We start from the raw sequence: 26,413 nt of genomic DNA on the forward strand, positions 1-26,413 counted from the left end.
GACAGGCAAGCCACTCGAGCCGCGCGCCCGCAAATCAATATTTCGCGACAGCTCAGCATTACCTAGTAGAACATTGTCAGCAAGGTCACGGGCAGTGCTTTTTCCAGCATTGACACACTCTTGTGATGTCAGGTCTTGGCTTGTGACAAGACACACCATGCCCACGATGGCAATCACCGCGCCCTCGCCAAGATCTTGGATTGCAGCTGGCCCCCAAGCCGCCAAGCCTTTTCTCTGGGTAACGTCCAAGGCCAATAAATATCCCACATATTGGGGGGGGCATGGGCATGCTGCGATGATCAATGGACTGAAACCCGTGGACACAGCCACCGCGCTTCTTGTTCTCTTGTATCGTTTCCTCGCACCATCAGATACTTGCCGCGCCAAGCTACCGATTCATTATTACTTTTTGCTTGGTCCTTTGAAACTTCCAACCATCGCCCACGCAGCGCCACGTTTTCCCAGCGTCCACCCGCGGCCCAGCCTCACAGAAGTGAAAGCCAGCGCTCTCAGCCCACAACGCAACGGGCCAGAACCCAGTTCAGCCTCACCTCGCCTGTAAGCAGTGTGGCTGCGATGGTGCAATGCCCTTTTATTCGGTTTTTTTCAGCTGAGACCCCGGTGAGCTGAGGCGAGCGGCTCATCCACCAGCTAATCTGTCGCTAGCCTGGCACGCTGGGACCCGGCCTGGGCGGCCAGCGAGACTGTTTTGCCTGCGCTGCCGAATTGGCACAGCCACAGGGTTCAAATCGTTGCATCCGACATCCCTCTTCTCTCTCATCCTTTCTCGACGAGGCCTATTGACTCCAGTCCGTGATGTTCGACCGCTCACTCCATCATCCATGCAACTACTCTTTTTGCTTCCCCGCTGCACTTTCACGCAAAAACGTAAACAGCAAACGCTCCGTGGTTGAACCCTAAATCCTACCGCCGATAATCTCATCACATCCCCTCCCGCCAAGCCGTCGATTAGGTAGTGCAGCACAACCAAAGTTCTCCATCTTGTCCCAAAGCCGCTTGGCCGCCTCCCCGTATGCTGTAAGCAACTCGGACCAATTTCCATCATCGGGGGACAACCTTTTAACCTCTTCCGTCCAAGTTGGCCGAAATGAAGAGATGAAATGAAGAAAAAAAAGTCTCCGTCGCATTAAACTACCCGCCACACGGGATCCAGTAAAATCAGCACTTGTTTCTTTCTTACATCCGGGGGTCTGTCTACCAGATCATCACTCACAGCAAGAAGCGACAAAGAAGGCATAAATAATGACACATTTGTGCAAACAAGGCCACTTTGCTTGTTCCAGCCCTGCCTGACGGAAATATTTCCGACACTTTCCAGCCTTTTCACGCTGGTAGGCTGCTTGTAAGCAACGGTGTGATGATGCAGGCCTTCCAAACTCTTCCCCAGCTTGTTGTGCCACCCACCCCTCGAACAGGCATTGCATGCAGACAAAATATTAGATGAGTGATTAAGATGCTGAGTAGATGGGCATAGCCCCCAATTACAATCACTTGACAACGTGGCAAATGCAACGCATAGGCCACAAAGTTACCGTGCAGAAAAGCCAATTTCGACTACAGACTCATCACTACTCCTCTCTGTCTCTCTTTCTCTCCATAGGGGGTCTGGATTGTCGCCGTAACTTCTTTCAACGCTACTTGTCAGAAAACGTGGCCAAGCCGCTGAATCTCGTTTAGTCATCGTGCGATTGTCCGAGATGCCCGGTCCGAGGCTCAAGCGTGAAGCAAGAAAACCTGATTCTGCCCCGCGTGGGCTTACATCTTTGGGATCCTTCCGCCCTACAGCCGTCATTGACGGCAGCTATTTAGCCGTTGAGGAAACACCACCAATCTATTCACATCTGAACGGCACTAGCCGCCCCGACCCATCTCGGCCCTCCCACGAAGGACCGCTTGTAGGTCGCAAGAGTCCGCAATCAACGGCACAGGTTCCCGCGACCCCTGTGAAAGCTCTCCGCCAATATGCACCCCCAAGCCACGAGCCTTGTGAGCGCGTATGCGCGTAATATACCTGTGGAGCCCATTGAAAGTTGTAGTACGAAATGACTGCGGCCGCGGCCCAGACTTGTATATTCAGTAGTATATCCGTAAGCAAACAATATTCCACAGAGCCCCAAACGGCTCGCTTGAACGCCACTTCATGCAAAATCACGCGCGATAACAATAGCTGTGGTGGAAACATCCTCTCCAAATTCGAGCAACGCCTCCAGCTCATCCCTGTCTTCAGCTCATAAATCTGAGGCGCTGTCCATACTCGATAAGCACGCTCCAAATAAAAACATAGATTAAAACAAACCAAGTCACACCTGTCAGCCTCGTAACCCTCTTCTCCATTCCATTCTCGGCTGGGCGACAGCTTGCGAGCGGCATTGCGCTGATCAATCCCTTCCGCAATGCTTAGCCTCTTGGCGCTGCTGACATGCCTGCCTGGCGCAAAGCCACACTCGGACAACTCGGCGTCAGATGTACCGGATTGGCAGCCTGCCCAGAGCTGGCTTATTCAACAACGCCACCAGCTTGCTGGGCATGCTGCACTCGAATCCTTCTGCGTCACAGCTTGTCTCGCAGCGCGCTGCTTTGCTTAGCTCGGGAGCAGCATATTGTCAAATGTGAACCACGGAGATAGGTCCGGCATGTTCCAAGTAAGCAGGTTCGACATTTCGTCGGCCGTTTTGATATAGTCGTCGATAGAGGGCTGCAGCATGGCCCCATTCTGCGCCATGACGCCTGCCGACGGCATAATCTGTAGAGGCGGCCGCTGCGATGTGCCTGGTGTCATGGGACCCAGGCTGCCATCCATGGGCATCGACATCATCCCATTGAACGGCGTGGCGTTTTGGCTGTTTGCGCTCCTCGGCGGTACGTTTCGGCTCGACTGCGTCATTGGTGACGGATACGTGTTGGACGAGGATGAGGTTTTCGGGCTGTGTGACGTATGCGAAGCCCGTTGCAGCTCAGACCGGCCTCGTCGGAACGGTGCCAGTCGGGACAAATGATGCATGTCCGCAGAACCAGTAACTTCTGTCTCGTCGGGCGATTCTCCGCTTGTCGCGAACTTTTCTGCGATTTCTCGGAATCCAAACAGTGTACAAATTGGAAGCAGTGCGCGAAGAACAGAGTTGCGGGTGGCAGTGTCGCGGCTAAACGTTTGGAGGCATTCGATGTTGGTACCGAGGTTGGACTTGGTTTGCTGAACGATAAAGGGGCTATGGTTGATGGTTGCGGCATAGACAAGCTGCACCTTGGAGGATTCGAAAGCCGCGTCGACGCAAAACAAGTCGTCAAAGACACTTCGCCCCATGCACAGCGCCCTGCGGAAGAGCAGCGATACCTCGATGGCGTGGTGTCGGCAGAGATCCTGACATCTGGTTTTGAAAGCGTCCGGTGCAACTTTGAAATCGTTTGACAGGGGAAAATTGAATCCGGCCAGGGATGTTCGCGTCAAGTCAAATATAACTGCATGCATAAGCAGATGCAGCACAAATACAGCTCCCAAGATGTTGTCTTCTCTGAGAATGTACATGTTCATGTCGGTCATGTAATACTTTTCGGGAAGCCTTGCGATAGTGGTCTCGAGACGCTGGATAATCTGAGTGAATTTGGAATCGTTATCCCATATCTTCTTCTCTTTTTCGGGGTTTCGAATGAGACTGCTTCTGTTAGCGATGGTTGAGGCACGAGAGTGCTTGGTCTACTTACTACATGACTTTCGATCGAAGTCGCAGCACCAATATAGACAGTGCTTGGAAATCCAGGTGCGGTATTATATCTGTCATGTCGCTCTGTTCGATCTCTTCGAGAAAGTATGGGTGAGCCATCGTCTGTGACGTGAAATTCTGCTCGGGACAGGGTAAAGGGATTGAGGGCACGTCGTCTCTCCAGCAGAGGTTCTTTTCGACGCCGTTTCCAACAAGAACGTCGAGATAGTAGCAGGCCCAGACAAGCCGAATCTCACTCTCCCGTTCCATGATTTCTGTCGGAGAAGCACTCGCATCCAGAGGTCGGTACGAATCCAAGCCCAGCAGCCGCACCATGCGGTACAAGACGGAGATGAGAACAAAGACCATGGCGTTTTTGTCCTCACGGAGGCTGTAGTCGCATAGTAGTACCATGGTCTATTCATCAGATGTTAGCTTTAAATACATTAGGGGACCGAGCTCCTTTGTAGTCATACCATGAGGTTGTGCACATCTGGCGCATGTAGATCCCGCATAGCATCTTGCCTAGCTTTGACAGCCCACTTCTCGCCCGGGATTTGGCTCGCATCAACGACCATCGTCTCACCGCACTCAGCGACGTGGTCGAAATACAAATGCCTGGCATAATGTTAACACTGATAGATTCATACTACACAAGTTGGGGTTAAACGCACCGGGCTCCGAGAGCGCACATGACGTAAAGAAGGGGCTCTCCGTAGTCTTGCACGACACTATCTTGATCCAGCGATTTCATGAATGATGGTCTATGAATAAAGGATAGATTGCGCAAAGGAGCAGACCGGTTGAAGTATGCTTTAATGAGCGTTTTGCGGAAGTTGCCGTTTTCGGGCAGCCGTTCCGAGTAGACGGCCTCGGGTTCCTGCGCCAGGACATCAGGGAGAGCTCCTCTAAATTTCGGGGTTTGCGGTGGCTGCATATGCTGCTGGAGATGCTGACGCGGTTGCTGGGGTGGCTGCTGGTACTGCGGAATATTCGACAGCGAGGGTGGCACCTGATGGTAGCTCTCATGGGCCACGGGCTGGTGAGTATAATTGTTTACCCCATTTTGCAAAGCGCTGTGGTTGTAGATCTGGCTTTGTGCATTTGGTGGCTCTTGGTGTTGACGAAGCTGTGGTAGTGGGTACTGGGTCTGCGGATAGTTCATCTGCATAGACTCTTCCGAGGGAACGCTCTGGCGGTTGAGTGGCTGAAACTGGCGTTGGTCGGGCTCGGGCCGCATGGGGTGTATGTCCATGGGAGTATACGTCTCACGGGGTTCTTGCTTTGTCGGCGTGGTGCCGTGAGCTTGCCTGCCGGGAGACAGACTGCCGCTGGCGGAGGGCTCACGATCTTGTCTACCGGGGTAGGTGCATTTGAGGTTGCGCAAAATGCAGCGGCGACAGGCGGGGCGGGTTTTTGTGCAGCGATGCTTGGAGGCGCGGCATTCCTCGCAGGAGCCTACCTTTCGCTTCTCGACGCCGGCGGCACGAAAGATGTCGTCGGCAGATTTCTGTAATTCTTTGCGGGAGATGAATTCATTTTCGCGGTCGTATCTGGGGCAGGGGACGCCGAGGCGCAAACAGTTGCGGCAGTCGGGGAGAGATCTATCGCACCGGACCTGGCGCGAGAAATGTTAGTAAAAGACCATTATCTGTTTCTTTCATTCTTCTCAAGTCTGAAACAAGTTGACGCAGAGCATCGACCAGGTTCAGCTAGAAGACGAGGCTGCGGGGAGGACAGAGACCGGACGGTCGGGAAGTGACGACATACCTTGCGGGAGCGACAAATGAGACAGGCTACAGAGGCAACGACAGGAACCATGTCAGTAAAGTACAAGCGAAAGATGCGAATTCAACAAGAAGAAGAAAAGAGGACGATTAAATGAGAGCGGATCTCGTTGTGAGATTTCTGGGGCACTGACCGATATCAGACTTGGGGCCGTCGTGGGAGGCTGCGGCAGTCGCAGCCTCTTCTGTAGGCTCAACGGCGGTCGCAGGCATGATGGTGGGCGCAGCAGCAAGCTTGGGGTGGGCTTGCGCGCGGAAACTGGGATGAGGTGCAGGCTAGCTGTAGAATGCGACAGTATGATTAAACATTCATGATAGAGGGCGCAAGCGGGAAAAGAGAGGCATGATCGGGCGGCAGGGACGCCGACAGAGAGAGAGAGAGAAGGAAAAAGCAGAGGTAAAATGTGTATGAGCGGCGGAGGAGGAGACAAAGGCGGTTCAGTTGCGGCGGGCGAGTCAGCCTCTGGAGCGACGGGCTTGCAGGCGTGAGCAGGCGAGGGTTGGCGAGTCGCAGAGTGAGCGTGGGCGGGCGGAAGTAAGAAACATCCGAGTGCCGGACGATCCCACCAGGTAAGGTAGGTAGGTCGTTGGGTGGGATGCGAATTGGGTGGTCAGTTGGCGGCAGGCCGTCGGCAGGTCGAGAGATGAGGACGAGGGATGAATGGATGGATGAATGGGTAGATAATTGGATGGGCTGGACGGGTTTGCTGGTGGATTATCAAGTGGATGTTTTTTGCGGAAGAATGGCCATATGCGGCTTGTGGTGTGGCGTTTGCGTGTGTGCGGAGGAGCTGAGCTCGCTCGACGAGAGAAAGAGGCAGGTCGACCAGCTAACGTAGCTGGCTTAACGTAGCTATCGGACCCGTCTCGTTTCGAATTTTGTGCGGCAATTTTCCCCCGAGCGGCCTGAATGCGGCAGACCGAGTAGTGCTTGTCGGGTTGGAGGCCAACACCGTATCACACGTGTACTCCGGGTACGTGCTCGCAAGATTCAACGCGAGGATTCTGAGGGGGAAAAGGCATTGGAGAGCAGACGGGAGTGGATAAGCTCTCTGTTATCAAGAAAAAAACGGGCACAAGCCACGAGAAAGCGCGACGGAGCCACTTGTCAACGAATGCCTACCTATGTTTGATGAACCTTGTCAATGCCAATTCGATGGAATACGGGGTGGGTGATGGGGTGGATAGCTTCAACGTCGGGGGCAAGCAGAGCTTATTCTCTGGCGGGCGAGGCGGGCGAGGCGGGCGAGGCGGGCACGCACCGGGATAGCGAGAGGCCGCAGACAAAATCTTACAGGCTTCGAGGCACCAGTGGCGGGCGCTGGGGGAGTGGCTTGCAGCGAAGGATTGTGGTGCAGACGGCGGTCGGCACTGTACTGGTACCTAATTACCTGGGTAGAGAGAGCCGCTAGAGGCTACAGGGGGGGACCAGGACGCTGGACGGCTCATTGTAGCTACGTAGTAGGCGTGCGAGTTGCGCTCGTTGGCTCGCAAAACAGCCACTAAATGATTAGCGCAGCAGCCCATAAATCTATTCATGCAGCGCTGATTGCCTGACAGACATGAGCCCAACAGGCATTGTTAGAGGCCTACTGGTATATTGCTCGGATGATTTGTACAAGAACGGCTCGTCTGTGCATGGATCTCAGAACGGATAAGATGGACCCGTGTTGCAGCTGTCAATTACTCTTAAATCCAAGCTAATAAGCACTGCTAGCATAGCGCTGCGCAAGCTCCAAGCAGCGAGCCGGGCAGCTGCCAGTACCTACCTATCCTTCTCCGCGGGCGACTGGTGACTGGCGACTGGCAGCCCGTGGCGCATTGCTTGATGCACTGCTGACGACAAGGCTTACAGCTGCAGGCCAACAGGCATGGAAGCTTCTCCAGGGAGGGGGAGGTACCTTTCTCCAGGCGGCCAGCCACCGAGGAACATGTTCGACAGTGCAGTGGACCGGACAGATACCAGCAGCCCCGGCGCTCCCAAAGCAGCCTAGCGTGTCATCTGGTTCGAGCTTGGCACTCTGCAACTGGCCGCGCTGGGTGGCAAGCAAAGGTGAGAGAGAGGAGGTGGTGGTTGAATTCAGCACGGACGGCCGCTGCTGACATGTCGAAAAAAAAAAGAAGAAAAAAAGAGGACGGCAGCGCGGGGCATCAGATCAACTGCACTATCGAACGATTATCATCATCTCCGTCTTGCTCCTCTTCATCAGGCCATATTGCAGAGGGCCAGCAAACAAGCCCTGACTGCCCTTGCCGACCCATCTGCAGCCAACATCTGTCACCAGCAAACACACTCGTGACAATGGCAACTAATCTGTACAAACTCTCTCTCTCTCTTCCCCGCCCCGCTCTACTGCCCTGCCCCGTCGATTTTGGCGTCTTCATAAACCATAATAAAGCCGCCCATATCTCCCCCGGTTACGCACCAGGTAAGGATTTGCCCCCAGCTCAGCACAGAGCTTCTTGATCTGCTAATCTTAATGCGGTGTGCCTGTCCCTCTGTGCACAAAAGCCCTCGTCTTCATGACGTCGCCAGAACCAAAGACGAAGCTTCACCAACAACTGAGACAAAAGAGAGAATAAAAGGCCATCCGGTCATGACCGTCCTATCTTCGTCGCATCCAATGCCTCAACCCGTGTGCTACGCTAATCCCGAAACTCTTTTTGCTATCCCAACTTCGTACAAGCGTCCGTGGAGTGTATGATGCATGACACCCATGTCCTGCTGTCCTCGACGATCCTATGGTGGCAATTGGCAAGAAAAATTAAGATGCCTCGGGCGACGTCGCTGACGATTCAAGACGTCTTGCATCTCTTTTAAACTCGTCACTTGAAAGAGTCATTGCTGTCGGTCGGCGCCCCGCGTAGGCCCCATCTGAGCCATCCCTCACCAGTTCATTCCCGAGTCATTTTCAGGTCATGTCTCACCACCGTTCAGCCCTCCTTTCTTCTCGTGTCTTCTCCCCTCGTGCTTGCTCATGACGTGGGCTGCCGCTGCATCTGCTGCGTGGCGTCTTTGTCTTCCCCACCGCCTCAAAGGCATCGCTTATTCTTCCATATTCCTCCGCGCGTGCATGGCGAGCCACCTCAACAAGGCTGGGTCAGTCAGGGATAAGAGGGCACACACTGCGACCGACCGATGCATTCAGGGTCCTTGAGCTGAGGGGTCCCGTGTCGTCGAGTTGCCCCCCTCTCACACGCATGTGCCCTCCTGCATGCTATTACTACCTGCCAAGCCGGCACTGCACATTCGGCTTTGCCACGCAAAGTACTATATTTCAACGTCGCTGATTCACCTGAAAGAGCTTGTTGCCGAGATAACGTGCGTGACCATGTCTCGCAATCTTGCACTTCCGGTCTGCCCTGCTACTTCATCCCAGTTATACGTGAAACCTGCCCCTCTTCCCAGATAGCTTAATCCTCACCTTATTTCCCTCGTACTTTTATTTGCTGGCCAGAGCGGCCAACTGGTCCCAGCCGCCCTCGCGTTTTACGGCATATTTCTCTCTGCTTCTGTAAAAACCTAGAGCGTGAAGGGAAAAAATGGTGTTAGATGTGGTGCTCGTGTTTCGGCTGTCGCAGATCTCGGCCCACTCCCAAAGCACACACGGCACAATCACGCGCAGTGCAGAGAGGTTGCGCACCTAAAGCTACATCAAATAATTGTCCTACTCAAGTTTCTCGCGGACTATGGCTTGTCTATCTCGTAGCTTGCGTTTGTCATTGTCGTATTGCTGCGCAGAATCTAGTGCGCAATACCACGACGACGTCCAATCCACTCGCTCGCTTTGAGTGATGGGTATGAAGCTCGATGGCAAGCAATCATTACCCTCGTTCACACCATTGCCAATGACGAAGAAGTCTTCCGACAACCATATTCGAGCTCGTCCTCATTTTTTTTATCAAGCATGGCCTCTGCCACTACAAGCAAGGACAGTACAGAAACGGAATCATCCCGATCGCTGCGATGGTGCCGAGGCAAATAATCGTAGAACAGCCGTCAGTGTCATCTTTAGTGAAAATATGAGACTCGTGATGTGCAATTCAATCACTTGCAATTCATCTCGGGATTTTTTGACACAGTCTTTTGTGATAGCATCTAAATATCCCTCGTTGCTAGTACCTGGTCCGTTCCTGTCACAATATCAGACAGCAGACCCTGCAGACAATCGATCTATGCATATATTCCTATCCTTGAGACAGATACGCGAGACTGTTGAATGCGACTTGCCCGCTCTCGCCATTCCTGATCACTTCGAAATTGGCCCTTGTGAGTCCGCGGCCCCTGTCAGCCATGCAGTGAGACAGGCAGTAGCTCTCTACCGGCTCGGGGACGGCGCGGCGAATCTTGTCGCACTTGATGGGCGTATCCTGGCGCAGCTCGCATTGCCGGAACGTGCTGTCCTTGACGCAGCCGCAGCTGTACTGCACCCGGCTCAAGCAGCACATTGTGAGTGAGGCTGGGTGGGGTTGCGCGACGACAAAACCTGTGACCGAGAGAATGCGAAACGGTTTCTCGGGAGTTCTGCGGAATGATTCCCGGACTTCGCTGATGATTTGCACCGGGTGGGAGACGAGTGAGAGTAAATTTTCTGTGCAGTGTCGTCCGTGGCAGTTGTGTTGGCATTACCTTTTCCAGGAGAATTTGTTTCGACCTGCGCTCGCCCTTTGCTGCCATTGGTGGGTTACGCGCCCAACAACCTCATCACCCAGATTCATTGTCCTCGCTGCAAACCTTTCAGTGAACAGTACACAAATAAAATTTCACAGGGACAGCACTTTTGTCTTCAATTGTTCCTTTATGCAGTCGTAGGTTTGTATCCACGGGAGGGAACCAGGAAATGGCACTGCTGAGATCGCCTACCCGGGACAAGATGATTGTTCAAAATTCTATTGTCATATTGTTCTATATTCGAAGCTATTTTCTATACCTACTGGAGGAGCTTCTTGTACTGTTCCAGAACAAATTCCTCCGAGCTGCGTCCTAGGCCCAAAAGCTCATTGTCAGACTTCTCAAAGCTGCCACCGTAGCCGGGAGTGACCAGAGAGCGGTACAGGAATGGAGCAATATTGTCAAAGGTAAAGATGCCCTTGGCCAGCCCCTCGCCCGCCTTCTTGACGAGGTCGTCCGTCTTGACGTAGCTCACCTGCCATGGCTTCTCCGGCGCTGCCTTCTTGGCCAGCTCGAGCAGACGCTCCTGCGAGATTTTGAGGTCCTCGAGGAGGACGGCGCGGTTCTTGGTCTCGTCGAGGTGCTCGACAATGGCGACAAACGCGCGGCCGAGCGTCTCGACGTTTGTGGTGCTGAAGAGGGCCTTGCCGTCGTCGAGCAGCGTCGGCTTGTAGTCGGCGACGTTGAGGATAAAGTGGTGCTGGATGCCCCAGTCGAGGAACGCGCCGGTGTAGACAAATGTGTACGAGATCTGGCCGGCGGCGGCCTTGGTCTTGAGGTACTCCTCAATCTTGACCTTTTCGGCAAAGACGGGGATCTGGCGGCCCAGCGGGTTCTCGACGTTGCTGCCGTACTCGGTGGGCAGGAAGCGCGGCACGCCGGCGGCAATGGCGGCGTCGATGATGGTCACCTGCAGCGAGGCCACCTCGGCGGGCAGCGTGGAGATGACGACGTCTTGGCCCTGGAGGGCGCTGGTGAGGGCCGGGAGAGAGGCAAAGTCAACGTCGATGACCTTGATGGAGGAGGGGAACGTCGACTTGGAGCCCAGGCGGCGCAGGACTTGGAGGTTGTGCTTGGAGGCGGAGAGCTTCTCGAGGGCAATGGCGCCGACGTTGCCCGTGGCGCCGACGAGAGTGACATTCTTGACAGAAGACATGATGTGTATGATTGATGTGTTTATATGTTCAAAGTGGCACTTTTTCTGTGTGTTTTGTAAAGATGTGAGTGAGTTGACTGTAGGTGCAGTGTGAGAGTTGAGATGGTTGTTGGATGCTGGATTCAATCGACAACAATTGGAGATTTGAACACCGTCTTATATAGATGGTTGAATCAAGGGTCCGCGACAATGACAGACAATGATAGACAAATATTACGACATATTGTGCAACATGTGGGAGGTCCGCCCGCCCCTCCGCCGGCTACAAGCTCCGACCCGCCTGTAGCTCCGCATGGCTGGCTGTCGGATTTCCAACCGCCAACTCTATTTCCGTAGGTGGGATGCCGACTGATTAACGATCAACCCACTGCGTGCATCACTTGAATCGGCGCTAGCCTGGGCGTTGAATCTGATTGATACACGAGATCGACTATTATTCAGCGGAGTGAGTTTGTTGTCATCATGTACTTTGCCGAGCCTCTGCCTCGTAAGGTGGTGTTGCTGGGGCCACATTGGAATCAGTGTGACCCGACACGGTGGAAGGTAGAATGACAATGCGGGCCTGTTTCTAGGGGTTTCGAGACTCTGCCTACGTTGAGAGTTTTGTTTTGTTATCATTAGGACTTGTAGTCTCTGTACGAAAACTACTTGGTGACCCGACTGAGTGCATGACTATGTGTAGGTAGAGGCTCGGAATATGCGTTTTTAAGTTGTTCACACACTCTGGCACATACGATCAAGTCAGTTTCTCCCGCGAATTGACATGCTTGTCTTGCTCTGCTCCTCACTTGGCGGTAGGTACCCAGGCTGGCTCTGTCACTGTGGTAAAGACAGGAGCGTCATGATGCCGTTGTGCCAAGTGAAAACCAGTTTTGTAAATATAAGCAATCCCGCAGTAGTTCCACGCGTCCTATGCGCTGGCTGGGAACCTGCAGTAATGCCAAGGGCGGGAGCAACAACAAACTCACCGTTTCTTCAATTGCGTAGCTGAGCAAAATCTTTAGTCTCTGCGGAGTATCCGGACTGTACAGTACAGTGCAACAGCAAAAATTCTGCACACGCGTACATTAAACTAGCCTGCAAGAGGATTAGCGCAACCTACAAACCAAAACGGCAACTCAAGTGGGATGACCGATAGAGACTCGGCCATCCCACCTGCTCTCACCAACGTACTCAACTTCTTCAACGCACCAGCCATGGCAGCTTAGAAAGACAAGGAGGCATTGTCAATGCTAAAAAACATTTCCTGCGAATGTGCCGTGTCATGATGGAAAACCCTATGCGTCTTTTTCTGTTTTCATTATTCATCTCCAAAAAGCCTCCATGATTTTGATTATTATTTATTGATTTCCAGAGCTTCCGAGACACTCTCAACCTGTTGTCTTAGTTATCCCGCACTCGCCATCCCACAAAGCTGGGTCTGCCTGCAGCCATCACGGCACAGCAACCAGTAGTGTCGGCACTCGTCGCTTGTACCTGCAGACCAAAGCGCGCCCGCAACGGTCGGAACGGTCAGCCATGGCTGAAAGCCCCGTCCCCGTCAAAAAGCAATTCGTCTGCGAGTGCGGCCGCGAGTACATTCGCAAAGAGCATTTGCAGCGCCACAAAGCCACACACGGCCGGCCCTCGTTCACTTGTCCTGCGTGCGACAGGTCCTTCACTCGGCTGTAAGTATCTCTCCCACCAACAACTACCCCTGCACTCAGAGAGCGCCACGAGTTTTCCCGGTGGAAACACAAAACCATCACAGAAGGCTGCAAGATATGCATAAACGTGCTTATTAGGAGGAGCGAACACTAATCTCTTCAGTGATTTGCTCCGGCGACACTCAAAAATTCATGGCGCGGTAGTGCCCGACTCTCGCAAAGAACCGGCCTGCGATGCCTGTCACGCCAGCAAGATCAAATGCGACGGAGGCAGCCGGTGCTCCCTCTGTCGCAAACGCGACATCGAGTGTACTTATCAGCGCGCCAATCTCGCGCGGCGGGTGATTGAGGCCAATCCTGATGTCGTCTTTGATCTCAGCGGCGGCAACTTTTCCGCCAACAGGACGCCGTCTACCACAAGTCAGCACAGTGCGCCGGTCGCCAGTGCCCCCCGAAGCGTGCGCGCAAACAGCCAGACCAGCAGCAGTCCCGTAAGCGATGCCTCGTCGCCACCGATTTTTACCGCGCCGACACACGTGACCCCGTTGGAGGCATCCTGGAACGAACGCACCAAGGCCGGTACGCGGGTTATTGCTCACGCCATGGGTGTTCTACGCGATGGCGGCGACAGCGATGCGTTGTCGAACCCTTCACCGAACATGAAGGACTGGCTGGACGACTGCTTCAGATCCTACTTTGGGCAGTTCCACGAGACCTGGCCCATTCTACACGCCCCGGCGTGCGAGGACGACCCAATTGAATATGTGCCGCTGGCGGCCTCAATCGCCATCATCGGCGCATGGCGTCAAGTCACGGACCCGGGCGCTATGCAAATGATTTTTGCCATTCATCAAATTTTGATGCAGTACTTGTTTGCACAACTGGTAAGTTGTTCCATCTTGCTGAGCCGAGCAACACCAACTAATCATTTGCCGACAGACGCGTTTTACGTTCGACTCTGGCAATCCCTGGCCAATCGAGCTATATCAGACTAGCCTGTTGAATGCTATATTTGCATTCGAGATAGGAGTATGTACCGCTGGACCAGATAAGCTCCTTTCAACTAACGTCTCCAAGAAGTGGTCCTTCATACCAAGGGGTAGGATGCTCCATGTGGCGGTATCGACAATTCTGCGACAAACAAACATGTTTAACAGCGAAAGCGCCATACACCATCAACGGAGGCACTATCCCAGCAACTTCATGCCGTGGATCTTTGGAAAGCATGACTCTTGGAAGAGGTCAGTATTTTCTTGAAAACTCAGCATTGTCCAAGTCCATCACGCTGACTGCAACAGGCTTGCGACGAGTGCCGTCAAGTTGGACCGCGACATTGCACTTTTGTACAACCAACCTCCGTTTATCCACAATGAGGAGCTGAATCTGCAGCTCTCATCCTCCTTTGCATTGTGGAACGCACACGGGCTCCACGTCTTATCCCAGCGTCTTCCGCGGGAGCTCACCCAGCGCCAGGAGTATCGGATATCGCAGCTCATGACTATGACGGATGCCAATCTCCCCTTTCCCCTCTTCGCCGAGGACGTGGAGCTCGTCCTCCTGGGCGCGGCCAACAACGTGTGGACCTACCGCCGGCAGTTTGCCGCCTCGACGCCCGCCGACCTGGCCGGCCAGCGCATCCACATCATGATGCAGCTCGAGCTGTGCAAGCACCAGCTCAACCGCATGTACAGCATCCAGAGCTTCCCCAAGAACCACACGGCGGAGCTCGAGGTCATGCTGACGGCCTACTACGGGCGCGAGGACGAGGAGACGAGCCCCGTGCTGCTGACCGAGGCCATGCGGCGCTTCTCCCAGGCCACCTTTAGCGCCGCCGTGCTGCACAGCCTCCTCGAGCTGCACATGTGCGCCGACGTGCAGCAGCTCGTCGACGTCACCTCGGGCCTCTACGACGGCAACGAGCTCTACACGGACATGGTGCTGCAGAAGCAGGCGCGCATCGCCGAGTGGGTTGGCAGCATCGACGCCCGCGCCGCCGTCATCCGCGCCGTCACCATCCTGCGCTTGTACGAGGAGCACGTCGCCAACACGGGCAACGCCAACAACCGGTGCCTCGACCCCATTGTGCATGTTGCGCTGCTTGCCGCGGCGGTGGTGGCGCGCGCGTGGGCCGAGGGCGTCCTTCAGGAATGCATCTGCGCCGTCGCGATGCCGACGCTGGAACTCGGCGGCATGCCCGGCCTACCGGACGACGGAGCGCCGGCGGTCGTGTCGTGGAAGGCGACGGGCGGCCGGCTGCAGTATCACGGCGTCGCGCTGTGCCGCTGCAACTTGCCGAGCTGGCGGGAGCGGTTCGCAAGAGGGCTTCCAGAGGGAGGCTGGCGGCAGCGCATGGATAGAAACTGGCCGATGCTATAAGACATGTACATTTTCATAGTTGGCTAGCGAGTATTTTACGAATCATGACCTTTTTATCATACCGTGTGTAACCTGATGGCGGCGCACAACGTTGCTCTGCTTGGACTGGGACTTGCTCATCAACTGCCGCACACACAGACATGCGGTCAACGCTCCTTTGTCCTGCAGTGAAGCACTCAACTCTGTACCACCCACACCTCGAAAAAATAAATAAGCGCCCCAGATGACATGATCGTGAGCCGCTGCGTGATGTTATGATTAGTGGACCAGATCCCGGTCTAGCGTCGCGCCACACACGTCTGGCGACGGGCTTTTTTCCGTTTTTCTCCTTTGTGCTGACATCCGCAACCCGCATCCATCTCCTCTTTGTCCATCAAGCATCTCACCCGACGGGAGGGAGTACAAGGGAACGGTTTAATTAGGCTGCGACTGCCCTCTCTTTCTTCTCTCACCTGCGCTCTCACCTCGATCTCGGTTTGCCCTCTTTCATGCCTCACTCAAGAACAAGCGCAACGCCATCGACCCAAGTCAAGAGTCGCACCTACAGCGCGAAGCCTGGCAAGGATTAAAAACAAAATAAAAAATCTCACCAGGCGGTCAGAAAACGCGTCAACCATGAGCTCGCTGCTGAAAATCGGCGGTACCGCCATCAATGAAGGGCACGAGGCCGAGGAGACGACGCCTCTCCTCAGCAGCGGCGCCGACCTCTCCGGCGCCGCTGCGAATAGCGCCAACCTCTCCGGCGCCGTTGAGAATGGCGACGCCGCGACGCCGCCGCCGCCCGACAAGCCGCTGCCGAAGCTGCAGATGTTCCTGCTCTGCTACGCGCGCCTCATGGAGCCCATCGCCTTCTTCGCCATCTTCCCCTACATCGCGGCCATGGTGCAGCGCAACGGGCGCCTGCCCGAGTCCGACGTGGGCTTCTACAGCGGGCTCATCGAGTCGCTCTTCTCCATCACGCAGATGACGGTGCTCATCGTCTGGGGCCGGCTCGCCGACCGCCTCGGCCGCAAGCCCGTCCTCGTCTGGAGCCTGGCGGGCATGGCCGTCGGCCCGGCGCTCTTTGGCATGGCCACGACGCTCCCGCAGATGATCCTCTTCCGCTGCGTCGCCGGCATCTTCTCCGGCTCCACGCTCATCATCCGCACCATGATCTTTGACCACTGCACGCCCGCGACCCAGGCCCAGGCCTTCAGCTGGTTCGCGTTTGCGGGCAACGTCGGCATCCTCATCGGGCCCATTGTCGGCGGCTTCCTCGCGGACCCGGCGGGCCAGTACCCGGGCCTGTTTGGCGGCTGCAAGTTCTTCGAGGACTATCCGTACGCGGCGCCCGGGTTCGCCGTCTCGGCGATTGCGGCGACGGGCGTCGTCACGTCCATCTTCTTCCTCGAGGAGACGCTGGACAAGGACGCGCAAAAGACGCGGCAGCAGGCCGGCAGCAACAAGGCCGAGCAGCTGTCCATCTGGCAGCTCATGCGGACAAGCGGCATCCCGACTGTGCTGTTTGTCAACGCCTCGGTCATGATCATGGCGTTTGCGTTTACGGCGCTCCTGCCCGTGGTGCTCTTCACGCCCGTCGACATTGGCGGTCTCGGGCTGTCGCCGTTTCAAATATCCATCTACATGGCCATCCAGGGCCTCAGCCAGGCCGTCTGGCTGATTGGCATCTTCCCGCCGGTGCACAGGCGCATCGGCACCAAGAAACTGCTCATGGCGTGCGCCCTCGGCTATCCCTTCTTCTTCCTCGCCTACGTTGCTCTCAACGAGCTGCTGCGCGCCGGCACGCCGACCGCCACGACGTGGGCGTGGATCGTCGGGCCGCTCGCGGCCATTGTCGGCCCGGGCGTGTCCATGGCCTTCACCGGCGTGCAGCTCGCCCTGAACGATGCCTCGCCGGACCCGCACGTCATGGGCACTCTCAACGGCATTGCCCTGACGATAGCGAGCGGGCTGCGGTCGTTTGTGCCGGGCCTGACGACGGCTCTGTACGCGGTCGGGGTGAGAGAGCAGATTCTTCGCGGCCATCTGACCTGGATCGTCCTCATCCCCGTGTCTATGCTCATGTTGACTGTGATACCTCAGCTGCCCAACGACAAGCAGCCGGTCGCTTCAACGGCTCCGGAAGATGAATCAGACCTATAAAATCATTTTGGTATATACTGCATATAGACTGTAAAACTCGTGTAAAATGAAAAGTCCAACGTCTACGGAAATGTATTCTCCTACCCCATTTTGTTACATGCTTCTTTCAGGTACTACCTAGGCGGAAAATCGTGTCCTGTTTTAGACATTCTTCTCTCCAGTGATCTTGCGCTCTGTGCGTGCGTTTTTCCAATCGAAAATCACGTTTGGCTTCGACCTGATGGTATGGCGCAGCTTCTGCTCGCTACGCTGCATCCACACACTTGCCGGTGCTGTGCTGACCGGATACAAGGGCAAGTTGCGGTCGCTGTAAAAGACAGACACGACCGGTTTCTTCTCAAACGATGCAATAATGTCCAGCTCGCTTGAGATTTGTTCGCAGAAGCTCTCAAGCGGCAGGTCATTCACGTCCTGGCCAAAGGGATTCTCAATCTCGCGGCCAATCAGCAGCAGACCCAGGATGATGTACGCCGCGGCCATGGTCGCGGGGATGGCGACGTAGTGCAGCAGGCCCACGAGCTGAAAGGGCAGCAGCATGACGTAGACCCAGGTGATTTGGCTTATGGCGATGCTGTACGCAATGGGAAGCGGCGTGTTGAGGATGCGCTCGCAGCCAGCCAGGACGTCACCGAGGGCATTGAGGTTGTTGTACGCCAGCGTCTGCTGCATAGGCACCACAAGCTGCTGGTTGGCAACGAGCTCGTCAACGGCCAGGGCAAGGTGGCTTATAATCTCCAGCGGCAGGTTGCCGAGCGGTCTCGTCGCACGCTTGAGCGACTTGCGCGGGTTGCTGGCGGCAAACGAAACACCGAGATACTCGCCGACCGACTTGAAGAGACCCTTGGTCCTGCTGGTGCCGATGCTGCCGCCGACGTCCGCGGTGGCGGCCTTGGCAAAGGTGTCGAGGTGTCCGATGAGGTGCTGCAGGTCGTCGTAGTCGGTGTATGGCTCGAAGCGCAGCGTGTGCTTGAGGGAGACGGCAAAGGCGACGAGGAGGTTCATGGCGCTGAGCTTGTCGAGTATGGCGGCGCGCGAGTCCTGCCCGGCGCGGTCCTTGGCGTGGATCCAGAAGATGCGGCCCAGGACCTGCGACGAGGTGATGAGGGCCGTCCAGTACTTGCGGCCCTCCTGGTACCGCTCGTAGGCCGTCGAGCTTCGAAACGACAGGCCCAGGCCGACGACGAAACCGGTAATCGTGAGCAGGACGGAGTTGACGCCGAGCTTGTGGGTAGTTTCGGAAATGACAGTAACAGCCGTGGCCCACGCTCCGACGAAGAAGAGCGGCAGGATCATCTTGGGCAGGATGCTGCCGTGCATCTGGAGGAAGACGGGCCATTTCGAGTGTCGTGCGAGATCGCGAGGCCCGGTGAAGTAGTCGTCAAGATGCTGCGGGCCGCGGCGCGGAAATGATGAAGGGGGAAATGTCGAATTTGGGAGAGTTGGTGAGAGTATATCGTCGCGGCCTAGAGTGTCGCCTGTCATGGCGCGTGAGGCCGTCCCCTCCTTGGGTAACTGCAGCGGCGGCGGCATGTGGTCCATTTCGCCCTCTGACATTTTTGCTCACGCGATGCTGGGTATACTGCGAAGGAGAAATGAAAAGAGTGAAAAGGGTGAAAAGAGTGAAACGAGTGCTTTGAAAGAAATCAAGTGAAAGAGCAAACAACAGTCCTGGCTCTAGTATTAAGGAAAGTATGACAATCACAGAGGAAGAAGAGAACAAGTTTGGCAAAGGCGCTTGGTTTGGAGGTTTGGAGATGTTAATAAAGCTGGCTGTGCCATCATCCATGTACTATACTAAGCCTTGTCGGGCATTCGTGTAACGACTTCCTTGCACGAGTACAGCCTCGCCGAGGAAGAGTCGGTGACTGCCTCACGGCAAGGAAGAAGAAAATTGAGCAAAGCCCCCCGTAAGAGCCGATGACAGGGCTTTGATACCAATCAGTCCCTGGCAGCGGCGGCCAGGCGGATCGCGGTGTTCCAGGCCCCGGCGCTGTGGACCCGGAGACTACGTGTTTGTCAATACAAAGGACGAAAAGAGCAGAGCCCCCTGAGCCATGAAACACAAAGCCAAAGAGTCAGGAGTCTGCGACGATTGGGCCAGTCCCGTTGCGACGCATGTCAGATCGGCGGCGGGCTTGCTGACACGGAGCCCAATTGGCGCGGCGCCCGTTACGAGATTGAAGAAAAAAAAGCAAAGACAGTGGCGTTGCTGTTCACGAGGCTTGTTCCCCTGCGTCTAATATAAACAATTTTTACCTCGAGGCTTGGCTTTTTGATGAGACCCGGGAGCTAATTTTAGCGCCTCCATGAAGGGCCAGGGGTTTCGGGGGGCGATGTTCGGCCGCTGTACCAGTAGAGCCTGGCACTCCCCTGCAAGGATCGGCCACTGGTTATTTGCCCTTTTGCTTGATTATGCCCCAAAGAAGCCGCCAGGGGTCTGCGCCTTTGACTTGGCCGTAATGATCGCCGCCATGGCAGTTGCGCGCAAGGTCCAACTTGCCAACCAACTCGGGCTGTAGTAGGTATAGTAGCCTATATGAAAGTTTCTGCTAAAACGCATTGTGATTATTGTCAGAATACGGATAGAGTAGGATTATAATGATGCGGTCAAAAATAACTGCTCACCCTACGGGCTGCTGTGGCTCCTTTGGGTGACTGGTACCAGAGGCGGACTACGTTGGCAGGTTGCTGTAGGCGATTGCTGCGGCGCCAGCAGACTTGAGTAGGACAACGTCCTTACTTATTCATCGAGACGCCGGAGTTTGTGACTATGCCTGCGGGTGACGCGGTTCCAGCCTACGTTAGAGACGGCGCGTCCTTTGACCCGAAGCAGCATGTTGAGTATGCGTTGAGCGGTAGAAAACATCGATCTTGTCATTTAGAGCTAAACAAAGCTAAACGCTAAAGTAAAAAGAAGGTAAAAACAAAAAGAAAAAAAAAACCACCGAGGAAAGAAGTGAAGAAATGCCCGAAAAGCAAGTCGTACTATGCGATTTTCCCACCGCGGTTGTCGCGGCCGCCCCAAGTTGACCCCAAGCGCCGAGTTTTGTCTCCCAAAAACGAGGATCGCAACACCATCAGAAACGCTATCCCGCGCCTTCTTCTACCTTTGACCACTGAATTTAGGAGGCGCAACAGCCGCTACCACTGCCAGTATTCTGTAAAATTTACATCACATCGGTAGCAATTATTGAGCACGGATCCACCACGCAATCGCAGCCGTCGACGGAGCATGTAGATAATGCCAACATTCGTCATAGTCGTACTTCCACTCGCAGGAATCGTGCACCTCGAGTTGCATCTTGATCCTTGTTCCGCTAACCTCGTTGGGCTCTCAGACTGTACGAGCAAGACCTGTCTACTAAATAACCGCCTTCAAAGAGATGACTGTGCGGCCGGTGTATGCTACGTGGGGTGTTGCTCGGCATGAAGTCCGGACAACGGACGGAACATGCGGGTGGCAAAATGAGAATCGGCAATGCGCGGGGACATGGTGTGACTGCTGCAATCATGACGGCAAGTGCGGCACTGGCGAAGCATTCTGTGGTAAAGAGTCATGTCAGCGGGAAAACTGCACCATTCCCATGGCCCCCCCCCCCCCCCCCCCCCGCCAATTATACAGCCTCCGTATGAGCCTGGTGTAAACGGCAACGCTACGGGATGCGCAAGAGAAGTATTACCCATGCTATTGGAACGTGGCTACTTCATAACTTACAGCCAACCCCGATTTCGGCAAATGCGACACGGCGACTTTGCTGGAATAGCTTGAAGTTTACTATTTTACTCTCATGTTTATTGCTATATTCTACAGATGTAGTTATATTGCGGCTCGAATAGCACGACTATAGTGGCTAACATACCGCTATAGAAGGGGTTTTCTTACAGCCGTTTTATATTTAGCCTTGAATTTGCTTTCTAATTCTTTTCTATACGTAATTTATGCTTTATATCTATCTCTTATCACGTCGTGTCTCCCTGGTTCTCTTCTGACTTGTTGGCTTGCGGCCGAATCTTATTCATGATCCATATGGCCGAGAAGCAGGCGACGCCAGCGACATACGCAGCACCGGCGAAAATGATGAGGCCGGTATATGAGCCACCGCTAGTCTGCAAAATTTGCCCGGCAATCGGAACTCCCGTAAGCGCACTGTGAAGGATGTTGGTCAGTATTTCTCATTCGCCTCGGATTCAATGACAAAAGCGAGGGGCGGAGTACGTTTACTTACCCAAAGCTCACAATCGTATAAACGGTCGTGTAATAGCGGCCGTAGTTGTCCGTTGTGCAGTACTCGCCCACGCACACCGGCACCAGACTAATGTTGCTGCCGCTCGCAAAGCCAAACACGACGGAAAAGACAATGACGGCAGCGGCATTGTTCTTGGCGGGCAGCCAGATGGCAAACATGGCCACGATGCACAGGAGGTTGGTCATGATCATGGTGTTGAGGCGCCCAAAGCGATCGGCCAGGATGCCGGGGAGCCAGCGGCCGGGAAAGGAGCCGGCGTTGAGGAACACAATCATGAGATGCGACAGGTTGCGGCTGATGCCATGCTCGATGGCGTACGACGCGACGTACTCGAGGCCGATGAAGAAGCCCCACTCGATAAAGAAGACGCCGGCCGTCATGAGAAAGACGGGCAGGCTCATGAGCACGCGCAGGTCGGGGAGCAGGCTCTTGCCCGCCGTGCCGGACACGCGCGCAAACACATCACGTCGCCGCACCGTCGCGCACCCGACGAGGAGCAGCACGACGGTGATGAGACCGATGACGCGCATCGTCCACGCAAAGCCCAGCCGCCCGACGAGGCGGTCAAAGACGAGCGGGAACACGACGCCGCCGAGGCTGCCGCCCGACATGGCGAGGCCCGTCGCCGCGCCGCGCCTCCTGCGAAAGTACTGGCCGACGGTGGCGACGGGCACGACAAAGACGACCGACGTGGCCACGCCCGCGACGACGCCGACGACAACCACAAAGTGCCAGTACAGGCGGCACCAGCCGAGGGCGACGTAGGCGGCGACGTAGAGCAGCAGCGCCGCGCACATGAGCGCCGTGGGGCCGTGGGCGTCAAAGACGGGGCCGATCTGCAGGCCGCAGAAGAAGACCATGAAGTTGTACAGGCCAAAGATCCAGGCCGTCTGGCCGGCGGGCACGGCGGCGAGCTGGTGCGTGGCGAGGTGCGACTGGTACACGCCGATGCTGTTCATGAGCCCGAGGCCGCCCATGATGGCGCAGAAGCTGCCGAGGAGGACCGTGTTGGCGGCGCGGCCGCCCTCGGGGTACGAGGCCACGTCGGGCTGCTCGTCGGCCGGGGCGAAGACGGAGCTCGTCTGGCACAGGCCATTCTCGAGCTGGGGATCGTCGGGGTCGACGGGGGCCTTTTCCGCCTTGGACTGTGGGTGGTTAGTTGCATGGGTGTGGCAGGGCTGGGAGCCAATGGCTTACATGGGCATGGTTCTCGAAAAAGGCCTTGACGATTTGTATCATGTTTCCTTTGGATATCGGGCTGGCGTAGAGTAGAGTGCTGATGGACCGAGTACACTCTTGCGTGTAACAGGGCCATTTGGCCTGCCTTTATACAAGAGCTCGCCCATCGACAATCTGATTTTTACTAGCCATTCGCCGAGATGGCGGAAGAGATTTACCGATTTTGGTTTACGATCGAGGATGGCGAGCTTAATTGTTGCTTATTTTCCGTGTAAGTCGTGGGGGAGCGATTCGGGCGAGCATCGGCCGAGGCTAGGCAGACATATTCGGCGAAAGTCGCAGTGGGCTGGGCTCCGCGAGAAGGTTTCGAATACAACCTCTCGGCCATTGTTGAAGTAAGCTCAACGTAAAGAAAACTGATAATACCGAGATGATGAGTCACTGTGCAGTCGGGCAGCCGAGCATGGTGGGTGATTTTTCGGGTGCCTGCATCACTGGGAGCTGGAAGAATAGGTACGCCGAGAGTGCCCTGTAGCTGCCCTGGTAGGGGCTGCTGCAGCTACGAGTAGATGGCACAGCGACAGTATCAATATTTACTCGTCGCCGTCGTAAAATCACCCTCGACTTCAAGTCCAAGGCATGATGTCAGCCTCGACTCTTCAGACACTTGTAATTAAAATACAGTTTGACAGGGGCAAGCACAAGAAGCGCACAGGATGGCTACAATTTCCCACTTTGGGGCGGCCGAGGCCGTGGCACCGCGGCATGGCCCGCTGAGCTTATCTCTGCATCAAGGCACAGCAGCGAATGTCGTGCAGCGCCAAGTCTTGATGTGGACAGGAAATAAGAACGAAAGAAAGGGGACAATGGCTAGAAAAAGAAAAGAAAAGAAAAACGAAACCTGCGTCGTGTGCTAGTTACCGCTGCGCCTCTGCCATGCATCCGACGCGTCCGCAGCAGAAAACTAGAAGAAAAAAACAGGTCAACGGCTTCCCGCTAGCAGGGGGACCAGCGCGACAGAGCCGCACTAGTAGTTCTAGGGGAGGGGCCGCCGATCAAGCTTTTGCCTCGTGGGCGCGCCGCAAAAAATGCGGTTGTCTGTAGCGTCCATTTTAGCTGAAACAAAAACTTGGCACAAAAAAAAAAAAAATTGGTTTGCCGCAATGGGTGATGGAGCTTTCATCTGGGGAAAATCGACACAGGCGTGGATAATTGTCGAGACACCTTGCAGGTACCCGTAGACTGCTGTGGTGGGCCGGAAGAATGGAACGTGCATGCCAGCCAAGAAACGTTGTGTGACGGTGGCGCTGGCAACTGGTTCGGGGCCCCCAATTCGTTACCTAGTTACTTGGTATTATTAGGTAAGTACTGGCTGGTAGAAGAAAAAGCAGCGACAGAAAACCCGGCTTGTGAATCCTGGCTTGGTCTCTTGAGCGGGCCGCGTAAGACAGCCCCCCCCAAGATGCCGGCGCTCCGTCCATTGCATTGCATTTCCCAAGTTTCTTGTTTCTTTTCCATAATTCGCAAAGAGCAGGGCTTGTGCACTACTGAGTATTCAGCCTTCAGCCGCTTGGCTGCTGCAGCATCAAAGCATGCATGCGCAAGCCCGCAAGTCGATAGCCACCCACACCGGGCATAAAACATGCCAGTCGACGTCACCCTTTCTCGCTCCGCCGATCCAAGCAGCAACTGCATCCTATCCAAGAACGTGCCCATCTTGTCATTTCCTGCATCGAATTTATCCCCGTTCTCCTCTTTTTCTTGTGCCCATAGTGCATCGCCATTAATCACAAACCCCTCTCTTCCCTCTTCTCCTTCTCCTCCTTCCCTTTGTCCACGCGTCTTTGACATTCCGTTCAGATTTGCCCAACATCACCACCATCTATCATACAAAACGGGGGGGTTTTTTTTTTTTTTTGGACTTTTGTTGCATACCCAATTTTATGCCGCCATCATCATGCTCCTAAGACGCGGCCAGAACCGTTGGCTCGTCTTTTGCGCCGCCTTTGTCGCAGCCTTTTTGTTCGTCGCCTACTATGGCGACCACTTGGCCACGCTCCGCCGCATGACGTCGTCAGCCTCGTCGTGGTCGCAAACGCACTCGGCCACGACGCTATCAAAACTACAACCGCAGCACAATGGCGACGCCCAGCTCGAAATCGTCGTCGCGACGACAAAGCACGAAAACGTCACCTGGCTGCACGACTACCTGCTCGATTGGCCCAAGAACATCTACGTCGTCGACGACAAGGGTGCTCCGCTGACGGTCCCCAAAAACAAAGGCCGCGAGGCCATGGTTATCCTCACGTACGTTGCAGACAAGGAAGAAGAACATGATGAAACCCCTTTCAGAGGAGTCGTCTCTTCTTCAATCATCCATTCGCACGGCCAAACTCCAACCAAGTCTTCAACGCTAACCCTTGTCCTCGTCCAGGTACATTATCGATCGCTACGACACCCTCCCCGCCAACATCCTCTTCCACCACGCCGAGCGCTTCCAGTGGCACAACGACGACCCCGACTACGACGCCCTGCAGCTGCTCAAGCGCTTCCGCGTCGCCCACCTCCAGGAGCAGGGGTACGTTAACCTGCGCTGCGCCTGGGTCCTCGGCTGCCCCGTCGAGATCCGCCCGCTCGCCGACGCCCAGGCCGCGCCCGACGCCAACGGCATTCCCCACGCCAAGCACATCTACGCCCAGGCCTTCGCCGACCTCTTCCCCGGCGTCGCGCTGCCCTCCGAGGTGGGCGTGCCCTGCTGCTCCCAGTTTGGCGTCACGCGCGAGACGGTGCGCGCGCGGCCCCGCGACGACTACGTCCGCTTCCGCGAGTGGCTGCTGGCGTCCGAGATGCAGGATGCCATCAGCGGCCGTGTGTTTGAATATGGATGGCATAGTATGTTATTTCCGCTCGAGCCCCCACCAAAAACACAAGTATGCTAATTTGCTTTGTGTAGTAATTTTCAACAAGGAAGCCGTGCACTGCCCGCACGCAGGTGACTGCTACTGCAAGCAGTACGGCATGTGCGACAGGCGCGACTGCGACAAGGAGGGCTGCCCGGGGCAGTATCATCTTCCAAAGTACTCTAATCTACCGCAGGGCTGGCCCATGATTGGTTGGGATGGCGAGGACAGACACTGGAGCGGCGAGCTCTAGGCTCGGCTCTCTGGGACGACAAAAGGCTTTGTGTGTTTTGACTATGGTTTGGGTTGGGTTTTGGCTGGACTGCATTATTTGGGGCGTTTTTTTCTTTTCTTTACGGATCTTGTTTCGGGTTCCGCCGTACATTACTGAAACCTGTTATAAACGGAACATTCATTTATACAATAATTTCTGACCTCTTGCGTTCAGTCCCCATTGTTCAGACGTGGGGTTGTAGTCGGCGAGACACTGCTCAGCATCGGAAAACTGCTCTGTCATGTCTTCAAATGCAGTCCCGCTGTTCGAAGTGGACAAATGCATACCGTGGCTGGACTTTTTTCTTTTCTTTCC

The 26,413-nt window shown here is 55.3% G+C and overlaps 7 protein-coding genes across 9 annotated transcripts; 3 read left to right on the forward strand and 4 right to left on the reverse strand.

Annotated features, from left to right (window-relative positions):
• Positions 1-2,602: 2,602 nt before the first annotated feature.
• On the reverse strand, positions 2,603-5,719 carry LMH87_008909 (uncharacterized protein; the record flags this gene model as incomplete). Its single annotated transcript, XM_056202156.1, has 7 exons — positions 2,603-3,671; positions 3,721-4,136; positions 4,196-4,337; positions 4,394-4,599; positions 4,780-5,337; positions 5,490-5,515; positions 5,641-5,719. 7 exons carry the CDS (start codon positions 5,717-5,719, stop codon positions 2,603-2,605), a joined length of 2,496 nt encoding a protein of 831 aa, XP_056056747.1.
• Positions 5,720-10,437: 4,718 nt separating this feature from the next.
• On the reverse strand, positions 10,438-11,334 carry LMH87_008910 (uncharacterized protein; the record flags this gene model as incomplete). Its single annotated transcript, XM_056202157.1, has 1 exon — positions 10,438-11,334. One exon carries the CDS (start codon positions 11,332-11,334, stop codon positions 10,438-10,440), a length of 897 nt encoding a protein of 298 aa, XP_056056748.1.
• A 1,518-nt stretch (positions 11,335-12,852) lies between these two features.
• Positions 12,853-15,356, forward strand: LMH87_008911 (uncharacterized protein; the record flags this gene model as incomplete). The annotated part of the gene is made up of 5 exons (XM_056202158.1): positions 12,853-13,001; positions 13,144-13,864; positions 13,920-14,009; positions 14,058-14,221; positions 14,279-15,356. 5 exons carry the CDS (start codon positions 12,853-12,855, stop codon positions 15,354-15,356), a joined length of 2,202 nt encoding a protein of 733 aa, XP_056056749.1.
• Positions 15,357-15,971: 615 nt separating this feature from the next.
• Positions 15,972-17,498, forward strand: LMH87_008912 (uncharacterized protein; the record flags this gene model as incomplete). The annotated part of the gene is made up of 1 exon (XM_056202160.1): positions 15,972-17,498. The coding sequence occupies one exon, from the start codon at positions 15,972-15,974 to the stop codon at positions 17,496-17,498; it is 1,527 nt and encodes a 508-aa protein (XP_056056750.1).
• Positions 17,499-17,639: 141 nt separating this feature from the next.
• LMH87_008913 (uncharacterized protein) lies at positions 17,640-19,052 on the reverse strand (the record flags this gene model as incomplete). 3 transcript variants are annotated; one of them, XM_056202163.1, is made up of 1 exon in its annotated part: positions 17,640-19,052. In XM_056202163.1, one exon carries the CDS (start codon positions 19,050-19,052, stop codon positions 17,640-17,642), a length of 1,413 nt encoding a protein of 470 aa, XP_056056753.1. The 3 variants fall into 3 exon arrangements, with proteins under 3 accessions (XP_056056753.1, XP_056056752.1, XP_056056751.1); XM_056202162.1 differs by having other exon boundaries at positions 17,640-18,167; XM_056202161.1 differs by having other exon boundaries at positions 17,640-18,035.
• A 2,406-nt stretch (positions 19,053-21,458) lies between these two features.
• Positions 21,459-22,984, reverse strand: LMH87_008914 (uncharacterized protein; the record flags this gene model as incomplete). The annotated part of the gene is made up of 3 exons (XM_056202164.1): positions 21,459-21,645; positions 21,725-22,890; positions 22,943-22,984. The coding sequence occupies 3 exons, from the start codon at positions 22,982-22,984 to the stop codon at positions 21,459-21,461; spliced, it is 1,395 nt and encodes a 464-aa protein (XP_056056754.1).
• Positions 22,985-24,881: 1,897 nt separating this feature from the next.
• Positions 24,882-26,077, forward strand: LMH87_008915 (uncharacterized protein; the record flags this gene model as incomplete). Its single annotated transcript, XM_056202165.1, has 3 exons — positions 24,882-25,231; positions 25,359-25,816; positions 25,878-26,077. The coding sequence occupies 3 exons, from the start codon at positions 24,882-24,884 to the stop codon at positions 26,075-26,077; spliced, it is 1,008 nt and encodes a 335-aa protein (XP_056056755.1).
• Positions 26,078-26,413: the final 336 nt, after the last annotated feature.

This window comes from Akanthomyces muscarius (genome assembly GCF_028009165.1).
Source record: "Akanthomyces muscarius strain Ve6 chromosome Unknown contig_18, whole genome shotgun sequence".
NCBI lineage: Eukaryota > Fungi > Ascomycota > Sordariomycetes > Hypocreales > Cordycipitaceae > Akanthomyces > Akanthomyces muscarius.